We start from the raw sequence: 25,160 nt of genomic DNA, 5'->3' as shown, positions 1-25,160 counted from the left end.
GTAAACCTTTTCATCAGCAGTGTGCCCAAATCCTGCCAGTATGTGCAGAAATGCCAGCAGAGCCAAAAGGGGCGGGGTTTGGGTGGGCTGTGGCAGCACCATTACACGCTGTCCTGGGGAAGTGCCTGCCGGCTGGCGCACAGAACTTCTTCTCTGAAGAGCAAGTAAGTATTACTACAAAAAGATAGATAGGGTAGGTTTAGAGGTTGGGGAGGAAAGGGAGACAGAAGTAGGTAGGGTGATGGGGAAGTTTGCTCCAATTAAGGAGCGGACTGGGAAGGAACTGGGAACAGGCTGATCGCATCGCCACTTTTTTTATCACCGCCTGCGCGCACATGTGCACACAGATTCAAAATTGGGCGTGCATGTGTGTACGGGCATAGTATTTTAGTACATGTGCGACGAAATGCTCAAGTTATAAAATTGGTGCATCTGTGCCTTTTAAAATCGAGCTTTATCTATATCCAGTTTAAGAAAGCAGGTCAGCAGAATGGTCTGTCTGGTTTTCAAGTTCAAGGCTAATTTCTTTGTCAGGATCTGATAGTGGTGAGGCAAATTGATATCTTCACTAACCCATCCTCCAAGGCAGTAGTTACAGGGAAGCAGAATTGTGTATCATCTGCATACAGTTTAAAGTCTACCACTAAATTGCAAGAACCTGACAGAGTGGGAAAATATATATGTTGAACAGTTATTGCCGAAAGGGCAAAGCCCTGAGGGCCACCAGTATGTAGAGCAAAATGAGTTTTGCCTGAAGGATACTATAAAGATCATTTGGTAACAACTCTGAATGAAGAGAACTATTCCAATATCATAGCGGTGATACCTATTACTTTCTAGCATTCAAATAATATGCAGTGATTCAAAGTGTCAAAGGCATAAGAAATGTTGTGCAAGCATCAAACCCACAGCAAAATATATCAAAACATGAGAGAAGCAAAAGTTCTGTGCTATGGGCTGAATGAAAACAAAACTAGCCGTTATCAAGTAACCTCTTCTCATCGATACCTGTAATTGTTCTAGGACTAACTTTTTCTGGTACCTTTGCATGAAAAAGAAAGAAGATGGGTCAGTAGCTGTCAAGGATTTCAGGATATAATCTAAGGGGCCTAATATTCAAGGATATCCAGTTATTAAATTATCCGGATATTAGCAGCATGGCTATGCTGCTGAATATAACTAGATAAGTTCTAGTTAGCCAGATAAGTTATATCTGGATAACTTTAGACCTAATTATTGAGTGGGTCTTAACTTATTCGGTTAACTTGACCAGATAAGGCTGAATATAGTAATTATCCAGTTAAGATAACCGGATAAGTTGTCCTGCCTCGATTCACCCATTGCTTGCCTCCAAGATATTCGTATATCTACTTAGCCGGATAAGTGGTGGCCACTGAACATAGCTGGGATATTCAGCAGCTGCTACTTAGTTGGCTAAGTCTCTATTTATCTGGCTAAGTAGTACTAAATATTAGCCCTTAGGCTATTTTTTTTTTATTATAGGATGATGAACTGATGCAAATGTGAACAAATCAGGTATTTAACCTTCTGTTAAAGACAAATTGATAAGGAAGGCAATATAGCTATTCAAATCAGTCCATAATACCTTCATAAGTGCTGTTGAACATGTATTTAATGGACAGAAGTTGTCTTTCATCCTTCTAATTACTTACTCAACTTCTATAGTAGTAGTGGGCAAAATAAATTCCCATAAAGTTATTGACATGCACAAGTTTTGGGATGGATAGGCATTGGCAGGGAAGTGAAAATTCAGTTGTATCACTCTCTTGAAAGTGATGAGCAAAATTCGCAACTGCTGGAAATGTGCTAAAACTTTTGAGCTATTTCTATATCATTCTTCAGTTTTTCTATGCCATCTGTTTGTTCATCCTGTTTGTATGTGGAATAAGACGAACCTGTCCTACTAACCCTTTATGTATTAGGGTTAATTAAAACTTGAACTAAACTAGCTTTAGAAGTAATCCTTGAGGCACATCATGGTTTGCCCTTCCTTGGATTAATCTCTGAACAATAGGTAATCAGTTTTTATGCCAGGCTAATTTTTATGTCAGGCTAATTTTGGATTAGTTGATATTTGGGTAAGTAGTATGGGTAACTCTCTGCTCTTCTGACTTGATTTTCAAATGTGAAAAATATTTTTACATTAGTCTTGTTTTACAAAATTTCTGTCCTGCGCTAGACACAGGTTTCAAGGCAGCTAACAGTAAAAATAAGAAACTTGAACAAACACATGAGCAGAGGTCACCTGCAGTTAAGCCACCACAGGGAAAAGTTTGTTCCAAAGTGTGATTGATATTTGGCCTACAAACTCTAACCTGAAAAGTTAATTTTCAATTTAAAGTATCTGAACTGATTGACCTGCTGCATATAAAATATTTATCCGACAATAGTGTGCAGCTGCTCCTTTTTTTCTATTTGTTTTTTTTTTTTTTAATACGCACTAAAATGCACAAACTAAACAAATTTTCAGTTATCTTTTGTGCCGTTTTGGAAATGAAACAAGATGTAGAAAACAATAACCTATCACTTTTAAATGACAGCATATCCCTTGTACCCTACGAGCAATATGTTTCATTATAAATCTGTGTATTAAATGCATTCACGAGATCATTCGTAAACTGTTCGACATTTAGTTTTAGAATTCAAATTTAATATTTATGAGAAATGTAATGTTAATGTTTCAGTGATGAAAGAGAGAGACCTAACCCAGAAAGAAGGAAAGAGCTCCCATCTGACAAGACAAATGCGTTCTGTTCTAAGCAGAATCAGCCCTCCACTCAAATGGAACAAGCATCTGAAACTCTACCAAGAGACTACAGAAGACTTTCCAGAGTTGATGAGAATAAAAACAAGCATAGCTCGCGACGGGATAAACGTGCCATTAAAGCTGCTGGTGCAGTACTTCACAGTAAAGAACTCGGCAATAGCGGTTTAAAAAAGCATTCGCAAAATACTCCTCAAATAACTTCAAATAAGGACTGTAAGAACACCAGCAGAAAAGCAAAACCAGCAGAAAAGACCCACTCTAATGCTGCCAAGAGAGACCCATCACCCCAAGAAGAAAAGCAAGTTGGCATGGATCAGCCACAATCAAAAGCCTTTGAACCTCTAGAAAGCTTTCAGCTGGGCCATAATACAGAAAGCACAAAAGAATCCTACGAGGATGAATTTGAGCCCCCTACTATGTCTTTTGAGTCTTATCTTAATTATGATCAAGTTTCAAGTAAAAGAAAAAAGAGAGCAAATCCTGAAGGACAGCCCCAAAAACTGAGGGTCTGTAAACCAAACAGGGCCTCATCCCACGAAGATACACCTGTTGCAATAATGGTAGAAGAGAGACAAATAAGCAAAGATGATCAATCTGAGACTCCCACCAAAAAGGTAAGCAGTTGTGGAATCTTGAATTGTTAATTTCACTTGTAGTGATTTGTACTAAATGTCTGGGTGATGGGGTTTTGTTTTTTTTTTTTATTTAAACATGTTCTCCTAAACTTGTTTAGGATTTTTGCTTTCTTTACAAACTTCTGAATTAAACTGCTTGAAGCCTATTTTGAACAAATTGCCATAATCACCTGGGCAGGGTGGCTTTCACAGATATCTCTGTCAGTCAGATTGACTTTCTCACCACAAGGTCTGTTTGGATGAATAAATACATAAGGATCCTAGTTTGTTTTCAAAATACAAAATAAATGGATGTAGATGAGCTGACCTTGAAGGAATGTAGTACTTGGCATACTCCGCTAATATCCTAGGTTTAAAAGGACACATGCATCAGAAGAGAACCTGGAAATGTTTTCACTCGTTCTAGAATGTATATATTGTCTCTTCTATACAGCAATAGCCTATATTTTTATAGTTCTTTCTGTGCTTGTGGAGAATGATGGGCAGAAGGAAAATTGTAAAATAAAGCAGGGAGTCTTTTATGAATACAGAAATTCTCATTTGTCTGCCCCCATCTGTTTTGAATTTGAAAACTTGTCTTTTATGGCAAAATGGTGCCAACTAGCCTGACCCACACACAAAGTGGGTTGAAACTGGTTTTGAATGAATTCTTAAAGATAAGAACATGTGGATTGGACATGTTCCCATAATGAAGTACTATAGAGAGATAATCGGGCAGAATTTTATTCCATACTGTCGTAAATGAGTGTATTTTGTGAGATCATGAAGCTCTTTACTAGCACCTAGAAATATTTTATTTTTTAATCCCCCACAAACATTTCAGGTGTCAGTACATTTACAGATTTATTTTTCACTTCTGAAAATTTGTGGCTATTGGGTTTGTTACTTTTTTTAAATTTAATTTTTGTGTCTGAAGAAGCTGTTTCTGGAGGGAAAAAGGCAAAAACGATCCCAAATTATGTTTAGATTTTTAATGAAGTGCTCAATATCTGACTTTACAGACATGAGAATCTTTCTTCTTATTTCCCCCCCCCCCCTTGTGTTCTTGTGAGATGTGGTAATGCAATGTATACTTTTTTTTTTTCTTATTACAACTTTTGAATTTATAACTTAGCATGACCAATTATGCAAAAATAACACAATTGTCAAGTAGCACCCAGTATGTCAACAGTGCTGTTAATTATGACGACTCTGGATGTTTTGAATAATCAAATACAATCTTTTCCTACACGTAACTGTAGTTTTATTGCACAGTTGTGTTAATGTCAAAATATACCTCTGATTCAAGCCTGCAAAAAAATAGGGTTCATCTATTTGTATAGCCATCAATGTGACTGAACGAGTTGTCAAGTATGTATATGGTAGTTGTAGACCATTTCTGGAAAATCCAGAGTTCACCAAATGATGGGAATAATGTGATTTAAGTATACAAACGTCCTCTCTGGTTTGTAGACTAGGAATAATTTCTCAACCATTGTTTTACTTATTTATATAGACTGCCTTTTACTTTGTACTAAATGTATGGGATATTCTATTTATTTCTATCCATGTATCTATAGGCCAAGATAGAATCACTAAGAGATTTACTTAATGTTCCACTTCCTAAATTTCTGCCAGAGTATGCCAGCATGTCTTCTCCCCCCTATTATACAGATTATAAAGGTAAGCAAATAACTACATGTGGAGAAATATATTTATTAGAGATCCATGGAGGGTTTTGGGTTGTTTTCTTTTTATTTGGCAAGACTGTTTCACTCTTGAGCACACATTCCCATCATGTTCTCCTTCCCCAGCCTGTCTCTCTGTTCCCCAGTCCCAATATCTATTCTGGCATCAGAAGCTACCTTGGAACATGGGCACCGTCAATCTGCAGGATCCTTTGCATGGGTTGTCATTGCAGAAAACATGCTCCTGGGTATCGAGAGTGCCTCAATTTTGATAGGTGGTATGATTTTTTTTTCCATCTTATTTTCTGTTTTTCTGGGTAAGAATTTGAAGGGACATTAAATATAAATGGGTCAATATTGGATACACAAAATGAGGGTTGGAGAAAACTGGGTCATGATTCTACTCAGATGTAATGGGTTTGGGTCTATTTTTCTGATCTGGTACTAACATGGTTTCCACTGAAATCCTAGCCTTGCCTAGAGAGAGGCAGGTTGGGGAAGGAGAACATATATATAAAAAAGCCTTGTCTGTATGGTTTGATAACAGGGTGGCAAATTGAGAAGACTTCTGATCTTTGAAAATCAGTTCCTATTTCTTCTGTAGCAACATTACAATACTTTCTGTGGATGTTATGCAGGTATCCAAGTTGCAGGCCACCCTTGTTGGTTCTTGAATACAAGCAGAGTTGAGAGAGGTTTGGATTGGAATTCTGAGAGACGAAAATACTTTGACTCCACTTGAGCTCCACAGGGACAGAAGCAGCTGTGCCTTGGATAAATGATCTAAATCAAACCCCCCTACTTTAGGAAGTGGGCCTATTCATGTTCAAAACCAGCTTATCTATGCCAAATGCAGACTATCCAGATTTCATTCTGTTATATGCATGCAAGATGAGGCATCTGTCCGGTATTCTTAATTCTGTCCCCATACCCTCTTCCATTTCCAGCTCAAGTCTGGTTCCCTTTTTAGACCTGCATTCTGTCATCTCGCTAATGCCCTATGACAGTGGTTCCCCATCCTGTTCTGGAAGCACACTTAACCAGTCTGGTTTTAAAGATATTGGTAATGAATATGTCTGGGATTTGCATAGATTTGGATATATCATGTCTTCACTGTATCCCTCCAGATAAATAATTCTGCCATTGCTACCCATTCCCTCCAGATAAACAATTTCTGCCCTGCCAGTTCCCCTCTCTGCCACTGTACATAGTAAGTTAAAACAGAACATATTTCTGTTAAAACATTTTTCTATAAAGCAAATTATATTTGTAATGTTTTGTAAAGCAAGTTGTATGTACTTAGTTAATCTGTTACACTGTATCATGTCATAAGGCTTGCCTTAGACATCATGGTGTATGTAAACCGATGTGATATGTCAAATCGAATGTCAGTATAGAAAAGTAAATAAATATCTCATGAGTATTTATGCCTATCCAGAAAACCAGCTTGTTAGGTGGGCCTTCAGGATGGGGTTGGGAACAGTACTCCAAGCCTGTTTTTCACAGTGGGTTCTTAAGGTAGGGTTCTAAGGCCTATAGACGGCTTCTGTGTATGGTGTTGGGCAAGGTGAAGGGAAGGCAGCTGAAGTCCTTTATAAGGAACCTTCTCGCACCACCATTCTTACACATACAGATCAAGTACTGACGTGATCCCACGAGGTTTCAAAGCAGGTTGTAGATTCCCCACTGAGATTGTACAATGGAGTGTCAACAAAAAAACAGAGCAATGAACTAGTAAGAATAACCTTGAATGACAAGCGCAAATTTCCACTAGGAGTTCTAGATACAACCCAAGCTTATTCATTTTTCTATAATAACTTATCAAATTATTTTATTTCTCTGTATTCAGGGTGTGTGTTGGAGAAACTCAATGTACAGCTCCTCTTGCATAGACTTAGTGCTATTTCAAAAATGTTTCTCATTTTAACACTACTTGGATGATTCGTGTTTGTAGCCCCTGCCCCCAATTCTCCTGGTATGTAGGAGGTCATGGGCCATAGTTACACCCATGTTCCTGGGTCCTTCCCATGCAGAGGGGAAAGAGTCAGCCTTTCATGACCCTAAAGGTTATTTCTGGAGCACCTTTCCAAACAATCCAATAAAAGAACATACTCCACACTGTGGCTATTTAAAAAAAAAAAAAAAAAAAAAAAATGTATCCTTTAGAGTAAACACAATTTTTGTAGGAAACCGAAATGCACATGCTTAGTTCACACTCAACACAGTAAATGTTTATTAGAAATGCTGCACTCTGGGTCAGGCATAGCTTCTCTGGGCACCTCCACAGGTCCCTGCTCCTCTGGCTATAGCTCTCTCATCAGTATATAGAATGGGGTTGAGTCTTGCTGACTTCCCCCTCCCCCTTCCCAGGCAACAACTCTCAGGACCCTTTGCTAGGCAGTCTTTCCTTTGACTCCTCTTTCTCAAGCTCTCTGAATAAATCTCTTAAAATAAGGAGTATGGCGTTTAACCCTGTGCTTAGAGATCTCTTCCTTTATTCTTCAGTAACTCTCAGGAATCCAGTCTTGGGTGCCAGCCAGTTTTCCAAGACAGGAGACAGGGCTGGCAATTCTTTCAACTTGGAAAGACTTTCCTCCAGCACCTCCTAGCCAGACACCCTGAACCACGAGGGCCACGGGAGTTTTGTGAAACCATTTGACATCTCCCAATGGGGAGTGTCCAACCTCTTCTACGCCTACTCTACTCTGACACCACACTTCATGCATTGTCTGTGGAGGCTCTGATGCCACTCCTTTCAAGGTGGGGTTGGCACCCCTCTTCTGTTCTAATCACTGCTGTTACTGTGACTTCCTTGGATCATCTTCAGCAATAGCTATAAGAGCAACCAATGCTATCTAAAGTGTCCCAAATAACATGCTGAAAGTCAGGGCAAATGCAGAGACTAAAAATAAAATACTCTCAACAGAGCAAAGCAAGCCATATAATCCAGGATGCTCCTAGAAGAGCAACTTTTTAAAACTTCATTCCAAAGAAATGTTTTTGTAAAGCATGATTGGTTGGGTAAATGCAAAATTACATTCATTTGAAAATGTTTTAAATTACAGCGCCTATAATCGAAGCAGTACCCCAACAAGGTAGTATTACTAGTGAGTTTACTGGGCGGAGACTCAACTCTAAAATGCAAGTTTACTCCGGATCCAAACCAATCTATCTTTTGAAGATGTTAACATTATATGAACAGTGCATCCGTGTTCTTCAAAATAACATTGACTGTGAGTATGTGTGTGTTTAATCTTATTTTGCCTTTTGTTTTGGTAGTTATAGCAGCTATCTTTTGTGTACAAAATCTAGCCTGTATTACAGCAAGACTGTTGGGTCAATGTGGATGGTTGATCGCATCTGCAGTTAAAGCAGGAACATTGCCCATGGAATAACATGCTAAAGATTCTTGCTGAAAACTCTGAAATTGTATTTCAACACAAACAGGAGGAAATGGCGCATGAACAATTGAACTTTTTTTTTTTTTGACCTGGCAGCTTCCTCCTACTTTTGTACTTTTAGCTAAATCAAAACTAGTGCTGGGATTTTGGTACCATAAGCATTTATTCACAACCACCCAGAGATTGTTCTCCTCCTATTTTTACAGCATATATCCTTCCAATTGTATCTAGTCTAGTCATTGCAGTGACGGTCATGAGCTGGGGGCCATGCATAAGACGTCATGTCACGTTGCGTTAAAACCCAGTCCATCGAGCCCCGACTCCGGTCTCAAACAATAGCTAATCTGGGTCACTAGCATCTGGCAGGATTCCACAGAGTAGATCAGTTCCTTGTTGCTCAGTCCCACTGCACCAGGAACTCTGTACCATTGGCTTTAAATCTGGCTCCCCAGCCTCAGCAGACCCAGGATACAGAAGACTCTATCTGGAAATTGAACTGGGGACTTTCCACAGGGCTGCCACAGAGCCACCAGGTTAGCCACCTTTAAAATATATTAAAATCCTCCTGTGTCTGGCTTGCACAGTTCACTTCTTTGCCACATAACAGTGAGCACGTAATCCTCCCCAGAAGCCAAAGCAAAACTTTCTTAACTTTTTTTTTTTTTTGTTTTGTAAAGCTTGCACTTAAGGCAAGATAACTCAGTTCAAAGAAATAGGGCCCAACAGTTTAGACTAAGGACAGAGTTTCAAAGGGTTTAGAGATACCTGGGAACTCTCCAGATTTAGCTCGGAGACTCCAGATTGCACCCAGAAATCTCCAGGTGCTGTAGCAAAAGCAATCTGCCTTGACCCAGAAAGAATCACTGGTTTTGTGTGGCTGAAAAAGGAGGAACTCGACAGTGATTTCTACCATCTCTGGCCCTTTATAACTCTTTAACTTCGCTTCCTCTTGACACCACCTGCTCCTGCACAGCCAGTTTCCTGTTTCCAGCCACTTGGCTGCCCCTATCCTGTTTACCTTGGCCAATTGACATTGCGATTTCCTACCCATGCACCAAATGAGGAGTAAGAAACAGACAGCGTCCACTTCCGCAGCACAGGAGGAGAAGGAAAGGAGCCGGCCTGAAGGAAGAGGTCGCTGCTGCTCCAGGAGTCCAAGTTAGTCTGCTGTTGCTAGTATGTGTTTGAAAGGGGGGGAGAGAATGAATGAGCATGTCTGAGAGTGAGTGTGTATTTGTGTAGGTAGGCGAGAACTGAGTGCAAGTGGGCATGTGTGTATGGAAGAGGGAGAGAAGTGAGGGTGACTAAGTCAAAAGTTCCCAGGTATGGGTTTAGGTCAGGGGCAGATTGCAGGAAAATATTGGCCTGGGGGATATTTTTCAAACCTGGCTCATGGGGTATCTGCCTTCATGCACTTTCCCTGCAGCACATGTATCAACAGCTCCCAAAAGCACACTAAGTCAACACTGGAACCCAGCAAAATTGAGCTAAAATATCTCTAAAATAAACTTTCTTTCCTAAATAACCAAGTTGAACACATGCTAGTCCATGAGTGAGCAGAGTTGCAGCCCCATTCTATCCATGCAAATTGGTTGGACTCCCTACACATCTTCCTTATATTAGAGATATATTCTGGATTCCTGGTCTGGCTCTTGAACCAGTTGCAAGTAATAACTCTGCCAGCCAGTATTACACACATGCTCAGTCACAAACAGATTTTTTTAGAATGCAGAAACTTTATTGGTACATATACACCAACAATCACAAATCACATACTCGTGTGCTCTCTCTCATGCATACGCCCTCTCTCCCCAGAACATACAGACTTCCTTGGGCCTGCATAGCTTCTTTCTCACACACACATGCAGGCTTACATGCTCCTACACATTCACCCACATGCTCTTATATGCTATTTGCTCACACATATGCTCTCTCATCCATACTTACTCATCTCTCACACAAACACTTGCCCTCTCTCTCCCCGGAACAGACCAATAACAGAAGCCTGCTCTTTGGGCTTGAGCAATGCCTCTCACACACATAAACATGCTGTTTTACATTCTATCTACTCATACTTGTTCTCTGTCTCTCTCAACGAGGCCCTTGCCAGCTAGTCTGCTAGACAAAAAAAAGAGAAGATCGTACAGCCCAACTGACAGTGGCCTCTTCTCTTCAGCTGCACAACACAGCCGACAGCGGCAGCATCTCTTCCTCTGCATAGCCTGGCACAACTTAGCTCCGCAACCATGCGAGTCGACTGACCAGCCCACCGGGGCATGTCTGAAGTCCTGATAGACCAATCCACCCTTGGTTTAGGTTCCTAACTTTTGAAGTTTGATTCCAAAACTAGTAAATTTTCAAAAACAGCCAAAGGGCAAATTCCTAAATTTAGGACCCTAAAAAGTAGGTGGCTGCAGTGATTGAGTTAGGATGGAGAAACGTTTTTATTTGATTTTTATTCTGCTTTTCAGGCACTTCGAAGTGGATTATATTAAGCTACTGTGGGTATTTCCCTGTCCCTAGTGGGCTCATAATCTAAGATGGTAACTTTTTTTTTTTTTTAAACAGGCGTGCTGGCACACATGCGTGTGTTCGTCAGCCCGTGCCCAGGGACGCGTGCATGTTATAAAATAGCCTGACTGTGCGCACAATTTTGAGTGGACATTAGGGATATGAATCATTTTTCTGACGATTGAAAATATCGTATGATATTTTCAAATTCGTCAGAAATCGGGGGCTCCCCGAAACAGATAGGAAAACCCCACGTAATTGTTCGTGGGGTTCTCTTATCGTTTTGGGGGAGGGTGGGAAAAATGGCACACAAAAACAACCCCTAAACCCACCCAGATCCTTTAAAACACACGCTTTAACTCCCCCCCCCCCCCCCCCCCCCAAACTTTTTAAAAGTACCTGGTGGTCCAGTGGGGGTCCCGGGAGCGATCTCCTGCTCTCGGGCTGTCGGCTGCCACTAATCAAAATGGTGCCGATGGCCCTTTGCCCTTACCATGTGACAGGGCATCTGTGCCATTGGCCGGCCCCTGTCACATGGTAGGAGCATTGGATGGCCCACGCCATTTTTAAAGATGGCTCCGGCCGTCCATTACTAATCAAATGAGATGACATCTTTCCCGCTTTACCGTACTGGTACAACTGAAACCAGCAGGAGAAAAAGAGCCTTATGTATCGAAGAATTGAGGGCATGCTGTATTGACAAATATTCCTCCTGAGCCTTCCTTGTATGTAAGGAATATTGAATACTCCTTGTCCGGAACCACTTATTTATGGGGTCTCAAAAAAGAATGCAGTCAGGATGTATAAAACAAGAATTTATTTATAAAGGATTGAACTGACATACACACACAATCATCATATCACAAAGCAATGTGATAGACTAAATGCCTCACCAGCAGTACTTGTTTCAAGACCTTACTGTCCGAATTCCTCAAGCCGAGAAGCGGGGGCTGACATCAGGAGCGGTCTACTGCAGGGAACTCCCAGCATGCGTCCATGCTACAGGTTCTGCTTCTGACTTTGCCCAGGCCTCTCTCTATATTTAAACAAGAGTGTTTGCGAAGAGGCTCGTGATTACTAATCCCCATGGGAGTGATAGCATTGTTACTGGAAGCAGCAGGATTGCACAAGGAGGTCACCCTTGTCAAACTGTCACTGCCCAGCACGTAGCCTTCCTGGACATTGCTAGAATTTTCCCTTCACCGTATTAGAGACCACCACTCCATGCTATGCCTGACGCAGCTGAGCACTAAGCTGCAAAATGCGCTGATTCAGGGACTTCCGCCTGTGAGCAACATACGCAATGTTATCCCCTCGGAGAACAGCCTTAGCTATATACCAAAATAGTCGGTTGATCAGTGTGGCCTTGATTAAATTTAGCATATTCTGACCACTTCTCAACCAAATAGGCCCAAAATTTAGCATCTCTGGCTAAATAGTAGGGAAATCTCCATGTCTTAGAAATGGGTGTGGGATCAGTGAGCTGGATGTCAACCCAAACCGGGGTGTGATCAGAAACAATGTCATCAATACCAGTGTCTCGAATACGGGAGAAGGCATGACAGCTAATGAGGAAATGATCTAGTCTAGAGAAGGCTGCATGTGCCCTAAAAAGGTGAGTAAAATTTTTCTCCATTGGATGGAGAGTGCGCCATGCATCTATCAAATGCAATTCAGCCTCCAACATGGACGGGCCTTTGCCCAAGCCAGGTTCCAGCCGTCTGCTACGAGAGGCATCTAACTGAGGATCCCTAATGGTGTTGAAATCTCCCCCCCCATAATTATCGTGTCTGCCAAATAAGGGAGCAAATGACGAAAACGCTCTCGGGGGGAAAACAGCTTGAGCTATAAGTGTTTGGGACATATACATTACAGTACAACCACAGTATTGTATACTTGCGTGATTAAAATGAGAAACCGGCCTTTGGGATCCTTAATTTCTTGGCAAATCTTTATAAGTAATTTGTTTGCTGAGCAAAATAGCCACCCCTTCAGATTTAGATGAGGCCGAAGCGTAATGTACTCCACTGTTTCCCCCCCCCCCCCCCCCCCCCATGTCTGACAGCTTATGCTCAACATCCGTGAGATGGGTCTCCTGTAAGCCAAATCGGCGGACTTCCTTTTCAGTATGGAAAGTATCTTACACCGTTTAATCGGCGAGTTAATCCCACCCGCCATATAAGTCCCCCCCACAAATTAGGCCATCTATGCTCTCGCTGGATCTGCACATCAGAACACTTCGCATAACCAAAGAAAGTTACCCACTCCCCCCATTCCCAATCCCCTCCACTTCATCAAAACAGAGAGCACCACCATGCATTCAGCCCCCCTTCCTCCCCATTCCAACCCCATCCACAGCAATGTTTAAAACAAAAGTAGAACAGCCCCTCATGAAATGGAAAACAGTCCAGAATCAGGGGGCACCTAAAGGGGTTCCTAAAAAATGCAAAGAAAACATCAGGTCTAAGCAAAACCCACGCCACTCTCTTATAGGAAAAAAAGCCCCTTTGGCATTTGGAAGTCCAGTTGACATCTGTGGCAAGGCAAAAACACCCTCAGAACTGGGCCCAACAGGAACAAACTCTCCAACCAAGCTGCAGAAAAAAAACCCAGGCTCCCAGCCAGAGTAAACACTGAATCCACTATGGCTAGTCAATACTTTTAGCCAGGCTTGTTTCTCAAAGCCTCCTGCGCCGTGACAAATTCCTTGGCTTCCACTTCCATGACAAACCAGCGAAGTCAGGCCAGGGTGTGGACCCGCAGCCAGGCTGGATAAAGCATGATGTCACACAGGCCCAAGTCAATTAACTTGGAGCAGTAGGGAGCCATTACGTGCCACTGAGCTGACAGTCTGGCTGAGAAGTCCTGAAAAGCTAAAATTTTGCTGTTCACATAGTTCAGAGCGACCCGACCGGAGCACACTCAGAATTTCATTTTTATGAGCGAAGTTGAAAATCTTCGCGATTACAACACGCGGTCGGGTCACAGCTGCTTGCTTTGGGCCGAGGCAGTGTGCCCTCGCCACCTGTACGGGGCCATGTGTGGTAGATAGGGCCTAGCTCTGTGACCAGCCATTCCTCGAGGAAACCAGATAGATCCTGGTCCCCCAGCGACTCAGGGAGCCCCACAAAGCACTTTGGCCCTGCGAGAATGGTTCTCTAAATCCTCGAGTACTGTGTGCTTAACTAACGAGGCCTGCAGAGCCGCGATGTCTGCCTGTGCAGTCGAGAGGCCATCTTGGAGATCTGAGACTTGTTGCTCCCACATCAGAGAAGTGAGGATGAAAGCTCCGTGAGCTGCCCCGAAATCGCTTTCAGTTCCAGACTAAGGGCATCTAGCAATGCTGCTTTAATCACAGCGAGCGAGGCGGCAGACTAAGTTACCTCTGAGATCGGCATCCGGCAGCAGCGGGGGGGTTGGGGGCCGCGCGGCCTCTCCTTCTCCTTGTCTGTCTTTACAAATCACCCTGGAAGCCATCAGACTGCTCCAAACCGGTAAGGGGGCTGCGCTTATGCCTGGAAGAGGTTTAGTGCCGAAAATGTTATGCCGTGATGGTACAGATGAGGTTAGATGCAGAGGCTAGGCGCCGAGAGGGAATTTTACATCCTCTTCCCTCACTGCATCACGTGATCTCTCAGAGCATGTGTCTTTTTTTTTTTTTTTTAAATTCCCCCACATGTAGTAGAAGTGGCATTTGCGCACGCAAGTGCATATGGTCAGGTTATTTTATAACATGCGCACATATACGTGCTTATGGCTGTGTCCCTGGGCGTGGGCCAACGAAAGTGTGCACATGTGTGCCTGCATGCATATATAGAACCCCACCCATGTCTGCCTGCTAATCTTGATACCATTTGTTTGATTCTATTTGGACTCATGAGGTAGCATCACACAACTTTTAGAATATCCCACGGAACCCTTTTGGTAGTTGTCTACCCGAAACTAATTTTAATATTTTTATACATATTTGTACAAGCTGCAAAGTACAGTAGCATTCTGATAGGTCTCAGTAACTTATTTTTACAGATTCTGTACTTTGACTATTCATAAAGTAGCTGAGTTTTTCATTGATGTTGAATGGAAGAGAAACTTTAGAATGTCTTCTTGTTTCCTAGCATTATATGACGTAGGAGGGGTGCCATTTGAACTTCTTGAGCCAGTGTTGGAACGTTGTACACCAGAACAGTTGAATCGGATAGAGGATTGCAATCCGGTAACCTTTTTTTTTTTTTTTTACTTTTTTACTCTTCATTGTTATGAAACCTTGAAATAAATTAAAGTGGGATACTTGAGTATTTTGATTATTTTTCTTTAAATGGCAAGCCTGTATGAGATTTCAACTTTCACTGTAAAATGCATTTAGAAAAGAATCTTTTCAATCATAAGTAAATTTTACATTTAGGTCATTTCATTTGATATACAAAAGGGAATTATTTTCAAAAGGATTTACACGCTTAAAACCGCATTATACATGCATAAATTGGCTTTTGAAATTTGCTACAATGTATGCTATTTTTATAAGTGTAAAATCCTTTTGAAAATTACTCCCTTAATATTTTAATCTTCATATTTTGTGGAATGTATACAGAAAAAGCAATATGCTTTTTAAGTATGTGCTTAACGAGTAGGGTTCCTAAATATTTTAAATCATAATTGATGGTTGGGTTGGACATTCACTTTTGTGAGTAGGTGAGCTCAAGGTATTACAAGTGTTTGGTTAAGGAAATAAAGGGAGAAAATTAACTGTAAAACTTCCCCCTCCCACCATGCAGGAATATTCACTTAAGAATTAAGATTTCCCAATAGAAAATAACCACCCATTCTTTTCTTTTTGTCTCAAGATTTTTATTGGGGAGTCTGACCATTTGTGGAAGAGGCATTGCCAAAGAGATTTCAAGAATGAACAACTCCAGGAATATGAATCTTGGCGTGAAATGTACTTGAGGGTCTTCAGTGAGAGAGAACAAAAACTGAAGATGATAACTAAAAATATCAGCTCTGCACATTCTTTAAAACCTAAAGGTATTTGGTTCTAAAAATGAGCAAATGAGTTCTTTTTGAAACGAAGGCACCTCCATAACCTGTCCAATATGCATGAAATAGTCTCCTGTTGTCTTGCACTTTTTGTACTTGCATTTTTCTTCTTGATTGGTACTTAAGATGTTTCCCTTGGGTAATATAGAAATGTGATGCCAGAAAGGCCTTATAGCCTATCTTGTCTGCTAATGCACAAATTACTACTGTGCTGTAAAATTCTTACCATGCCATCAAAGATCTCTTGTGCTTGTCCTCATGCTTTCTTGAATTCTAATACTTTTTTGTCTCCATCGTCATTGTGAGACTATCATGTATCTACCATCCTCTCTGAAAAGAAATTTCCTTGGATTACTCCGGAGTCTACCCCCTTTCATGCTCATCCCATGACCCTTTGTTTCAGTGTCTCCTTTCTGTTGAGAGGCCCATCTTATGTGCATTGATACCTTGGAGGTATTTAATGTATCTATCCTATTCTACCTTTCTGCCAAAGTATGTGTTTAGATCTTCAGGTCTGTCCCTATAAGCCTTAGAACAAAGACATTGACCATTTTAGTAGCTACCCTAGGATCAACTCTATCTAGTTATATATCCTTTTGAAGGTGTGGGCTCTAGAACTATACACAGTATTTCAAATGAGGTCTCACCAAGGACTTGTACAGGGACAATATCACCTCTTATTTTCTGTTGCCCATTCTTTTTGCATGCAAAAATCTTTCTGGTGGTTTTTGCTGTCAACTTAAGATCATGAGATATAACCTAAATCCCAAATCCTGCTCTTGTTTCATGCTTAGAAGAATTTTATTGCCTATAATGTATTTCTCCCTTGGGATTTTGTAGTCCAAATGTGTGACTCCATTTTTTTTTTTTAACATTAAATCTTAGATACTAGACCATTTTTTTTTTCAAGTTGTTAGATCCCTCCTCATATTTGCCCCACACCCTTTTAGGTGTCTACTATCTTGCAGAGTTTGGAATCGTATACAAAAAGATAAAACTTTCCTGATAGTCCTTCTGCAACATCACTTAAGAAAATATTGAAAAGAACAAGTCCAAGGAATGATCTCTGTGGCACACCACTCCATTTTGCACTACCGTCACTTGCCACTCAGCCATTTAAAAAAAGAAAGCAGCATTTAAACTAGACTGAGGGGCCAAAAAATATCTCAGAAGTGCATGGTTTGGAAGGGTTATATTCTAAGGATATTTGCAAAATAGGGAAGTCAGAATATCCCAGTTAAGTTGTAGTGGCCCAGATGGATGTAAATAGGTCATTGACATTTGCGTACTTAATATTGTATCTTCTGCTAATAAACAGATTGTGAAGATAAACTTACTTTAACATGTCTATATCCAAATGCCATAAGCCTAAACAGTAAGATTGGAACCTTAGAATGTATGCATTATATGAGGAGATAAAGCTTTTATGAGTATTTTGGATATGGTATGAGGAGTATAACCAATGGGACATTGTCATACCAGGGTATAAAGTCTATTGATTTAATAAGGCAGATCAAATTGGCAAAAAGATGGCACTATATGTAAAGGATGTCAAAGTCCAAGCAGAAAGTTCTGCAGGAAAAAAAATGCTCGATGAAATCCTTATGGATAAAAATTCCGTGTGTGATGGAATAATATAGCAGTAGGTGTATACTACTGTCCACTTGGCCAAGACGAAAAAATACTTTGAAGTGTTAGCAGAAATTAGAAAAGCAAATTTGGTAACATCAATAATAAATGGAGAATTCAATACCCCAATATTCTGTCTCATTAGGATTCACTAAAGAGAATAGGTTTCTTGATGCCATAAATGTTTCATGGAGTAACTTGTCCTAGAACCAATGAAAGGGGAAGCTACATTTGAACTAATATGAGCAGGTACAAAGGATTAATGTGGTGGAGCTGCTTGGCAATAGCTATCATAATTCAATCAAGTTTTTGATATAATCGCTGAATGGAAGACACTAAGTAGTGTATAATTTTTAGAAAGGGAGATTGATAGAATAAGGAAAATAGAACAAAAACTAAAAGGAGAGGTGGTAAGCATTTTTAAGCTTGCATAGACATTGCTTCAGCATGACATTTTTAAACAATCACCTTAACACTTTCGTCATTCAAAAAATAATGCATGAACGGGACCATTCATATAAAGGCTGCTTGAATTAAGATGGCTAACAGGTGAAAAGTTTTACCATCACCCCTTTTTGTTTATATTATGCTGTACATTAATGCAGAATAAGATGGCTAACAAGCGAAAAGTTTTAACACAGGCAGCCTTTATATGCATGGTCCCTTTCATGCATTATTTTCTTGTTTGTTGATTTCACAGCATGGGCTACCTTATGTTTAGGATGATTGCTTCAGTGTGACATGTTTCACCTATATCAGTGGCTAACTAGATATGCATTATTTAAAAAATATCTTGGAAGCCCAGATAAAATGTATCCCATACATTAAAAGTCAGACCAAACAACTGCTAGCATAGTATAATGAGCTAAAAGAGGCAGTTAAAGCAAAAAAGGCATCATTAGAAAAAAATGGAAAGAGACCCAATTGAAGAAAATAGGCAAGATCATAAGTACTGACAAATTTAGATGTAAAACAGTAGTAAAGCCAAGAGAATTTTGAGAAGTTTGCCAGAGAGGCAAAAACTAATATAAACTGTCAAGCATATTTGAAGCAAAAAGCCAGTGAGAGATCAGTTTGGCTGCTAGACAACTGAAAGGTAAAAGGCATGTTCAGAGAGGACAATGAAACAGAAAAATTGAATACTTTGCTAGGTCTTTTACTGAAAAGAATGTTGGGAACATACCCACACTGGAAACATTCTTCTTGATGGGGATGATTGAAGTGTAATTTCTGATAATGAAGGAAGTAATAAAGAGTAACAAACTTCTAATACTAGACAGTTTCTGAAAGAACTCCAATATGAAATCAGCCACTATACCTGAAGAATGGAAGGTGGTTAATGTAATGATACTTAAAGGACTCCAGAGGTGACCCAAAAAACTATAGACTGGTGAGCCTGACATCATTGTAAGGCAAAATGGTAGAAGCTAGTCTTAAAAGCAAAATTATTGGCCATACCAATAAATAATTCAAAATTCAGCTGCCTGTATCCTAACTGGTTCATCTATTAAAAATCACACCTCCCCCCACCTTACTTACTCTGCATTAGCTGCCTATTAAATTTAGAATACTATATAAAATCCTGTTCATTGTGCACTCCTTACTACATAATCCATCCTCCATCTGGCTTTGCACTATCCTTTGAATCTACAAACCATCCAGATACTTAAGATCTTTGAACAAAAACGTACTAGACATTCCATCGATACACTTAGCACGTCTAAACATCACAAGACAAAAAGCATTCCTAGTAGCTGGTCCGCAACTATGGAACTCATTACCTACTCCCCTTCGTCAACTCTCAAATCCAAAAGAATTTAAGAAATCACTAAAAACCTATGGGGTAGATTTTAAAATGGTGTGCGCGGGTGTACGTGTGCACATGCTACCCGGCGCGCGCACATGTACACCTGATTTTATAACTTGCACGCGCCGCTAGTTATAAAATCCAGGATTGGCGTGCACAATTGTGCACCTTGCGCACACTGAGCCATGCAGCCTTCCCCTGTTCCCTTCCCTTCCCCCTACCTCCCCCACCGTTTTCTTCTTTTTTTTATTTCACAATTTACTTCAGCCCTTGGGCTGAAGTAAGTTGCGTGCGCTGGCCGAGTGCCGGCGCGCCATCCCAAGCACGGTGGCAAATATGGCCACGGTGCTGGGAGCCTGACCCCGCCGCCTCCCCGGAGCTTACGTGCGTCGCCGGGCCTTTTGAAAATAGGCCCGGTGCGCGTAACCTTTTGAAAATTCAGCCCTCTCTCTTTACAAAAGCATTTGTCACCCCAGATACAAATCTCTCCTAACCACATTATACACAGCATTCTTCATCATGTACTCCCCATTCAATTTGAATTGTCTTTCTTTTCTTATTTCTTGTTTTTAAAGTTAGATAACTTTTATTTTAAAATATTTGTTTTAATAATTTTAATACAATCATGAAATTATATCTTTTTATTTTTGTTTTATGTACATTGTACACCGTTTTGATCAATATTTTATTGCTAGACTGTATATAAATTTTAAATAAATTAAATTACTTAATGGGGAAGAATCAACATGGTTTTAAGAAAGGGAAGTCTTGCCTTACAAATCCATTAACTTTTTTTGACAGTACAAATAAACATAGATAAAGGTTATCCAGTTGATGTAGTAGATGGGATTTTCAGAAGGGATTTGACAAAATGCCTCAAGAAATTAGTCATGGAATAGGAGGCCATGGCCTACTGGGGATTGGTAACTGGTTAAAAGACAGGAATGTCACATAAGAACCTTCCCTCTCTTTTACATTCTTAGGATTGATGATCCCAACAAGTTCAAGTTGCTTATGCGCGTATATGTTAACTTTACATTTGTAACTCTTTTTTTTTTTTTTTTTAACTATCTCAACACTAACACACATTCATTCTCTTGTTCACTCACCCATGCTCCCTCTTACTTGCTCTCTCTAACACACAATACATACTCACTTCGGCAACCAGTGGGATGGGCTGTGCCAGTGGCATGCCAGGCTTTTCTCCAACACCTTCAGGCATATGCGATAGGCTCTGCCACAACTGGAAGCTGGCAGTTTTTGCCAACCCTTCCCAACAGTTGCCCTTCTAGACTATTCACTTTTTCTAATGAAAGTACCAGCCCTGTGCCTTTTGAATGAACGTTCACCACCCCTGCATTCTAATACTGAATCATATCATCCAGTGATCACTAGATCTCAAACTATCCTGTACAAAAGAGAAACACTCCCCCCCCGCCTCTCCCATGACTTGTAAGCCCCAGGTCTGGTATCTCCCCCTCTTCAGTGTAGGTTTACTTACCCATTTAGTAAACATGTAAGGGCCACTAGTAATAGAAGTTAATTGTGTCATTTAGACCGAAAGATTGTGTGCTCCAATGTCCTTTGTAAAAAGGCTGAAATGGTCTAGTCCAGTATGTAAAGTAGGAGAGGCTCACAGAGGGCAAAAAGGAATAGATAAACCTTTTTTTGTCCTCTTTGAAAGGTACTATGAGAGCTAGAAACTTAATCTGTAATGAGCAGGAGTAGAGGATACAAGTGCTTGCTCTAGGTAAAAAGAGAGAGAGTTCTCTTTAGGAGTTATCGGGGGTTCTGTAGCTGAGAAACTTAAAGCACAGTTATTTCCAACCTTTTCAAGCCCAAGGCACATCTATATTATAAATAAATAAAATAAAAAAAAATTGTATGGCACACCAACCTTTATGGGGTAGGCAGTGAGGACTTGGAGAGTACTTGTATGATCAAAGGAAATGCTGGGGGAAGCACTGAAAGCTCCTCAAAAAACAAAACAAAGGGAGAGAGGGGGTGGAGTACACATGAACTTGTCACAATGGGCCAATTTCCTCTACATGGAAGTGTGGGAGGTCTGTGTGGCACGGGCAGATGGATCAGTTAATTACCTTAACTGATGTATGTGACTGCCAGAGATCCTCCATTGGGCTGCTGCTCCTAGAATGAATCCTGTCTAGTACTAGATGCATGGTCTCCCTGTCTCACTCAGCCTAGGGATAAGAGATGGTGGAAGGATTCAAAGAGACGTTCAGGAGGGAGACGATGAGGAGACACTATGTGGTGAGCAAAGTGGGGCCTGGCTATCATGCTTTGCATACTGCCCATTAATTCCTACTCTCAGGGCTTGCTGTAGCTAGGGAGTGATGATCTTTTTCCTGTTGCACACCTGATAAAGTCCGAAGGCACACCAGTGTGTTATGGCACACTGGTTGGGAAACACTTTTCTAGCGGAACAATTTCAGCGAGGAGCAGGATTTTTTTTTTTCCTAGGAATTCTTACAAAGTTGTGAGAAAGCAGGAAAAGCAAAAATCACAACAGTTTGAGCAGTAAAATACAAACTCAGGAGGCTTTTTTTTTTTTCATTGCTTACTCAGAATGTCACCTTTTTCCCCCTATAAGATTATTAGATTACCAATGGTTTAACTGCCTAAAGTCATGAATGATGAACATCTATTTTCAGTGACAAATACAATGACCAAACTAGTATGGGGGCTTTATCTGCTGGAAAACTGGGCTGGACCGTTTTGGCCTTTTTGTGGTGTAAAGCCTTAGATTTGTGATCATATGCATTGGTCTGAACTGATCTCAATATTCTTTTGTAATTAGCATAGACTATTATGCCTTAATTTTATTGGAAATATGCTGCTGTAATTTGTTTGGATGTGGTTTGCTGGGTTTTAATCTTTAAACTTCTATATTTTGTTTGCTGAATGTGATATTGGCTTCTTTTAATTGTTATAAATTAACCTTGGCTCTATTGGATGGGCAATATATAAATCTAAATGAAATATATTTTGTATTTAAGATCTATTTGTTATGATATTGTAGAGTTTGTGCTGAGCTATAGTTTAGTACAGGGTTGGCCAACACTGGTCCTCAAGAGCCACAAACAGGCCTGGTTTTCAGGATATCCATAACAAATATGCATGAAAGTTTTGCATGCACTAAGTCCATTGCATGTGGATATATATCTCTCTTGCATATTGAATGTGGATATCCTGAAAACCAGTCTTGCTTGTGGCTCTAGAGGACCAGAGTTGGCTAGCCCTAGTCTGGGGGGGGGGGGGGGGTGTCTATACAGTGAATTTTCAAACCAATCCAAAATGGGAGCTGGGAGGGGCAGCAGGATTCTTATTATATTGGGGCCCATGTAAATGGAGAACTATTAAGACAGTAAAAGTACAAGCCAAAATGCTCATAACTGCAGTATTTCTGCTGTTGAGCAAGTAACCAAGTGGCACTAGCTACCCAGGGTGCTATACTCTGCAGTGAAGAAAAATCAAATCTAATAAGGTCATCCTTGAATTGTGATGATCCTAGACACCAGATTCCTTATTTTGATAAAGTGCATTTGCACACATTTCTTTTATTTTCCTCTCTTGTTGAGAAGTCCTATTTCCCTTGTTTTTACCATAGGGCGTCAGGTAAAATTGGCTTATATACACAGTGTAGCCAAACCTCCTAGAAATGTTCGTCGACAGCAAGAGATTTATGGGACAGCAGGGCCCATTGCTCAGTCTCATCCTCTAGACAAGAACAGGTAAGTGTGTCTTTGTTTTTTGTTTTTTTTCTCTTAATAACTCTCCCTATTTAATGATATGTATTCTCAAGAATAGTACAGGATATTGAGAAGATAGAGGGCAATTTCTGGTTAGTTGCAAGAGTGCAGATATTCCTGTGCTCACACATCCTATACCTAAATCTCAATGCAAAACTGTCCAGCTGATTTCTCTCTGAAAATAAACTACACAGGTAAGTGTCTTTGCACTAGATAGATTTTTCTACGCTCTCCGTCGGTGTGGGTGTGTACCAGAGCCATATCTACAAAGAAAGTCTGTGCCAGTCACCACCATGGCTACAGCCAGCCACTTTGTGGATTAATTTAGTTACTGCATTTTACTAGTGTAAGATTGTACTATGTATTCATGCACGTATTACAACATTATGTACCATTTGCTTTTTGTGAGTGTGTGCGCAATGCAGTGCACTAGTAGTCAGAGAAATTTCAAGTTACTAAAATAGCACTATAGTGCATGCTTTCTGTTTGAACTTTGCACACAGTGATCATTCAGTTTAGTCAGTGTCCAATCCAATCTTTTAAATCACAGTAGGCTGGTACAGCACCTGATAAAAATTGCATCATGTCAGGCAAAGGAAGAGGCCGTGGGAAGCCATAGTTGGGGAAAGGATTCTTTTATAAGACAACAGTGAGTCCCCCAACCAAAATAGAGGGATTGGCTTTTAATCCAAAACATCAGCAGGGCAGGCAGGCCACAAGAAATTGAAATTTGGGGAGGAGGATATGGCAGCATCAGCTGAATCTCAGCCAGAGCCTGTTGTGTCAGAGAAGAGGGAAAGGGCAAGTAGCCTTAAGGTACAACCATCACCAGTGCCTGTGGAAAGCTGTACTGCAAGTGGTAAAACCTAACCTAAAGCACTGCTAGCACAATCGACCATTAGTACAGCAAAGATAGCAAAAGCAATTATGTCATCTTCTGCATGAGTTTGAATAATCTCCCCTTTAAAGGATTTCCTGAATCAGAGATGGGAGAGCTGTTAGCGAAAGACCCTGAATTTGGAGGATTGAGCACTCTTTAAGCCTCCACTTTAATGATTGAGGGGAGAGAAGCAGGGGCGGATTGGCCCACCGGGGGATCAGGCATCCCCCGGTGGGCCAGTCGCTCTAGTTACGTGGTCTGCCGAGTGCGGCTGTGACAGAACTGCGCTCGGCAGACCACGTGGTATCTCCGGAGCCGGCTGGGGTGGCGAATCCCCGGGCCAGTCGTCAGCGTGAAACCGCCCCTGGGAGAGAGATAGGAGCTGATGTTGGCGAGGGAGAGCAGGCCACAGTGCAGGAAGAGGATGAGTGAATCCTATGCCCTAGTTTCTCAGGCTCCGTCTGTCTTCAACATCATCCATCCCCAAGGACGCAGACAGAGGCAAGAGATCACAAAAGAAAGCTGTGATCTGGAGCCATTTTCAAATCAGGGAGGACCCACGCTTTACGTGTTGTAAATATTGCATGAAGGACATCAGCTGAGGGAGGCAAGTAATTCTGGGATGAAGCAGCATCTCCTTCAATATGCACCTGGGAATGGTAGTAACAGTAGGCAGGGGGCACTATTTGAAAAGGGGATGAGTGTTCAAGTTGCTTCCAAGCCTTTAGCTCCTACTACCAGTCAGGTGGCAGGCCAGAAGCAACAGCCCACAATGGGGGAAATGGGGTGGTGTTCGATGGCACAGTCAATGGGGAAAGAGGCAGGCAGCATCCAAAACTGTGATTAGGACTATTGGTGAGATAATCGCTTTAGATGATCAGCCCCTGCAGGTAGTGGAGAACATGGGTCTCAAGTCATTTGCTGCAGCTCTTAGCGCCAAACTATAAAGTGCCCTCCAGGACCACTTTCAACAGGAAGGTCATCCCCCAATTTTATACAAGCATTGATGTAGTCTCCTTCAGGTGCTGTTGGTGAAGG

The 25,160-nt window shown here is 41.0% G+C and overlaps 1 protein-coding gene across 5 annotated transcripts in view; it reads left to right on the top strand.

Annotated features, from left to right (window-relative positions):
- Positions 1–25,160, top strand: part of LOC115087943 (elongin-A-like) — a 78,216-nt gene that overhangs the window by 40,806 nt on the left and 12,250 nt on the right. For 4 of the 5 annotated variants that reach the window (XR_003855668.1, XM_029595707.1, XM_029595709.1 and 1 more), the window contains 6 exons: positions 2,706–3,402; positions 4,983–5,085; positions 8,156–8,323; positions 15,118–15,215; positions 15,844–16,024; positions 23,101–23,224. Coding sequence is in view for 4 of the 5 variants with exons in the window: in XM_029595707.1 (XP_029451567.1) it covers positions 2,706–3,402; positions 4,983–5,085; positions 8,156–8,323; positions 15,118–15,215; positions 15,844–16,024; positions 23,101–23,224 (1,371 nt within the window). In the remaining variant the exon portion in view is untranslated. Of the gene's footprint in view, positions 1–2,703; positions 3,403–4,982; positions 5,086–8,155; positions 8,324–15,117; positions 15,216–15,843; positions 16,025–23,100; positions 23,225–25,160 lie in introns of all 5 variants that reach the window. The other variant, XM_029595708.1, reaches the window with a different exon arrangement.

Source organism: Rhinatrema bivittatum, chromosome 3, assembly GCF_901001135.1.
Source record: "Rhinatrema bivittatum chromosome 3, aRhiBiv1.1, whole genome shotgun sequence".
NCBI lineage: Eukaryota > Metazoa > Chordata > Amphibia > Gymnophiona > Rhinatrematidae > Rhinatrema > Rhinatrema bivittatum.
The sequence above is the reverse complement of the archived record's forward strand: the minus strand, read 5'-3'. Positions and strand labels throughout refer to the sequence as shown.